At 36.6% G+C, this 3,975-nt stretch overlaps 1 protein-coding gene across 1 annotated transcript; it reads right to left on the reverse strand.

Moving 5' to 3' along the window:
- Positions 1–1,910: 1,910 nt before the first annotated feature.
- On the reverse strand, positions 1,911–3,352 carry LOC104213033 (glycine-rich protein-like). The gene is made up of 2 exons (XM_009762431.2): positions 3,178–3,352; positions 1,911–2,399 (listed from the first exon to the last, which is right to left on the reverse strand). The coding sequence occupies exons 1-2, from the start codon at positions 3,290–3,292 to the stop codon at positions 2,068–2,070; spliced, it is 447 nt and encodes a 148-aa protein (XP_009760733.1). The 5' UTR covers positions 3,293–3,352; the 3' UTR covers positions 1,911–2,067.
- Between the last annotated feature and the right edge of the window lie 623 nt (positions 3,353–3,975).

The raw sequence follows: 3,975 nt of genomic DNA on the forward strand, positions 1-3,975 counted from the left end.
CTGTTTATACTACTTGCAATTTAAGCATGTTGTTAGCTTAGGAAGGCATGTCTAATTGACTTAATTGCTTTACTTGCTCAAACTGCCTTATTTGGATTACGTGCAGCATACTAGGCTAGAAATACCTATTTTACCTTGGTATGAGATTTGAATTGAACTATGTATTCTTCTTGTATGTTGCTGCATGTTTACTTTGGGACTATGAGACGGTATCCAGGGTGATCCCCTTGTATGTTTACTTTGGGACTATGGAACGGTATTCCGGGAGATCACCCTGCATATTTACATTGGAACTATGGGATTGCACCGGGTAGATTCTCCTGTACTAAATATTTACATTTGGGACTACGGATCAGTATTTTGGGAGATCCCCTCGCACTATGATTCGGACTATGGGACGGTAACCCGGGATATCCGCTGAATATTTATATTTGGGACTACAGGACGGTATCCTGGGAGATCCCCGGTTGTTATCTCTGTGCTGAGCTGTATTTCTTTCTGTGTTTACTTTGACCATGTAGTAATTGTTGTTGTTTCTTTCTATCTTGTGTTACTTTTACTGTTATACTTATTTATATTTTTTTGTTCTATACTGTTAAACCTTGTATTTCATTTACCCTCAGTAGATCCCTGACCTTCCTCGTCACTATCCGACAGAGGTTAGGCTTGACACTTACTGAGTACCGTTGTGGTGTACTCATGCCTTTTCTGCGCATGTTTTTCATGTGTAGATCCAGGTACTTCCACTCAGTTTTATCATCCTTGAGGCGAGGCGCTTTTGTAGAGACTTCGAGATATATTTGTCGCGTCCGCAGACCGGGGAGTCCCTTTCTATCTTTCTATAATAGTATAGCCCTTTTGTTTCCTATTGTTAGACTTTTCTGGTGTTAGAGCTTTTTATGTAACCTCTTAGCTTGTGATTCATGGGGTTCCGAATTTTGGGAGTGTTAGTTTGAGATTCTTATACTGTTATATGCCAAGCAGTATCTTAAAAACTATTTCACTTTGTTATCTCAGTTTTATATTATTTTCTTTGCACAAATTGTTTCTTTTCCGCATTTGTTAGGCTTACCTAGTCGTGGAGACTAGGTGCCGTCACGATAGTTCACGAAGGGCGAACTGGGGTCGTGACAGCCTCTCGCCGCCGTCTTCATCGATCTCTCGCCGCCGTCTTTCATCGATGCCGTCAAATGATCGATTGATTGATTAATTTTTTGGACCAAATTTGTTTGTTAATAGTAAATATTAAATGTTATTAAATATCCGTTTTAATAACAAAATATTAATATTAAATCCAAGAATATTAATATTAAAATCCAACCGTTTTTATTTTTTCGTTTTCTGTTTTGGTAACAGAAAATTAACTACCCTCTTCAATTTTTCCTCTTTATTTTCCCTCTTTATTGTTGAATAAATAGCCATTTATGCTGTGGCCGTTTTGCATAAACAATCATTCTGAAGAGTTGCACCTCTTCAGATTTCATCCCAACATTGGCAATAAATACAAGTCCATTCTCTCAGATTTTATATACGATTTTTTGAGGTTTTCCTCCTTCTGCATTGTTTTAACTTCAAAGAAAGCAACAGTAAGTGTGATTTGCTACCGAACTTTGTGTTCGCTGAAACACCGGAGTTTGACGTACCACTGCACCAGTGTGTAATTGATTCTGTCGTGGGAGGAAATAATCCATAATCTTGGGTACTAGGAGGGGATTAAATTCTTTAAGGAAACACTATGAATTCAGTTGGCTCGGATTAACTTTTGTTTCATTTATATTTTTGTTTATGTTATTTTATTTTCTCCGAAATTATTTTACAAATAAAGTTTATTAACATATATGTCTTGTGCAAATTTTATATTTTAAGGAAGCTCTGACCATAGACAGAAGGAAAGGAGTTTGTTCAGGAAATGAGAAGAACACCAAAGAGATATATTATAACGCCATTGTGTAACAAACATCATTACATAATGTCTTTTATTCATACTTAATACAGCAAGCTTTAAAGTAGAAAAAGCATTACTATTACAACTTTACCAGTACAAAGGTTTTATATATTACACGTTGATCAGTGTTGAGGCTTCCCTTCAGTCACTTTATCCATGGCCTCACCTTTGTAGTAGCAACACCTGCTGCAGCCGTAGTAATTGCGGCGGCCGCAACAACCATAGCGGCAGTATCCTCCACGTCCACCACCACCGCGGCCGCCTCCTGGGTATCCACCACGGCCACCACCGGGGTATCCGCGGCCAGGGTATCCGCCACCAGGGTATCCACCGCCAGGGTAGCCACCACCCGGGTATCCACCACCGGGGTAGCCACCACCCGGGTAGCCACCACCGGGGTATCCGCCGCCAAGTTGATCTTCATGCACTTCATTCTTATTATCAGATTTCTTTGCTGCATCAATTGTGTGAAAAAGGTATGTTATTCCTATTAGCTGTTTCATTCTTGTACTAACTCTAAACTAGCAAAGGGTAGCCCGGTGCACAAGATATTCCGTGTTCATGCAAGGTCCGGAGAAGGACCGCACCCAAAGGATGTAACGTAGACAACCTACCCTAATGCAAGGTCAAGTGATATACCACCGTCAATATATATAAGTTAAATCCTTTATTTATATATACTTTTTCGTGATAAAAGCACATTAATGATAATATTTGCTATATTCAGGTCAAGTGAAATACTATAAACTTGCTAAGAGTCATGTTCAAGCTTGCATTTAGGAATGACAGACGTGTAACTCTAAGGGGTCGATTGGTATGATGTGGTAGGAAAAATAATACATGTATTACCTTTGGTATTATTAGTTCCTTATTTGGTGATGTTTTTCAACCTATGTATAACTAATACTTATGTATTAGTTATGTACCATATTTAGTACTAATATTATGTATAACAAATCATGGCATTAGCAATATGTATAAAGACATAATTGCCCTTTCAAAATCTTTAATACATCAAATCAAACAATCGACAAGAAATAATCCTAGCATAACTAATTCCACTATTACTAATTCCAGCATTACTGATACACCATATTCGGTATTATACCCCCAAGTACTTGCTTTAGAGGAAATAATATTTTTACTACTAGTTGAAAGGTTAAATAATTTTACCTAACGTTATATTTTTGTAGTTAGAATTCAAAGGAGAAAAATAATGGCAAGATGCTTACAGTCGTCTTTTGTAGTGGTGGAAGTCTCAGCCAACTCCCTAGCTAAAACCTCAGAGCTTATCATTATAAAAATGGCCAAACAAAGGCCAAGAAACAGAAATGCCTTAGAACCCATTTTTCTTTACCCAAGCTTAGTTATGATACTTTGAAATTTAAGGATGGAGAAACTGATGCATAATTGGTCTCTATTTATAGTAAGAATTGAATGCATTTCAGATAAAAGGGATGGACATTAATTGAGATGTGAGGGGACAAAACAAAGGGGTGCATTTATGGAGTATATGGACCAGTATTTGGTTGGCAAGTAAAGAGAGTAATGAATAGTCTTGATTTCACCAATTGAGTTGGACAAAAATTATTAGTATGATACTACTTGTTATTGGGCGTATACGAAGTTCAATATCTTGCTTCCTTTTGGATATAAGTTAGATATACCGACAGTGCAAAGAACAGTGATTTTATATGTTATAGAATATTATGTGAACCTATTTTATTTTTGGTTCGTTTAAAAAAGAATGATTCCTTTATAAATTTGGAAATAATTTAGCTTAAACTTATAATTCTACCCTTAATAAGAAGCTTTTATAACCACACAAATACTCTGTGCCCCTTTTTGACTTGTTTAGGACCACAAATTCCAAAAGTCTTCATTTTTTCTTAAAGTTTGTGCCCAGTCAAACAGGTTCACATAAATTAGAACGGAGGGAGTATTACTTATCATTTAATTTGGATTCCTTTTGAATATAAGTTAGATACACCGATAATGTAAAGATCTCTGATTTAATCTATTATAGAATA

Source organism: Nicotiana sylvestris, chromosome 1 (assembly GCF_000393655.2).
Source record: "Nicotiana sylvestris chromosome 1, ASM39365v2, whole genome shotgun sequence".
In the NCBI taxonomy this organism is placed as follows: domain Eukaryota; kingdom Viridiplantae; phylum Streptophyta; class Magnoliopsida; order Solanales; family Solanaceae; genus Nicotiana; species Nicotiana sylvestris.

Coding starts and splice junctions, on each gene's coding strand:
- LOC104213033 (XM_009762431.2), bottom strand. CDS start 3,292: ATGGGTTCTAAGGCATTTCTGTTTCTTGGCCTTTGTTTGGCCATTTTT. Junction 2,400..3,177: donor CACCACTACAAAAGACGACT/GTAAGCATCTTG, acceptor CAATTGATGCAG/CAAAGAAATCTGATAATAAG.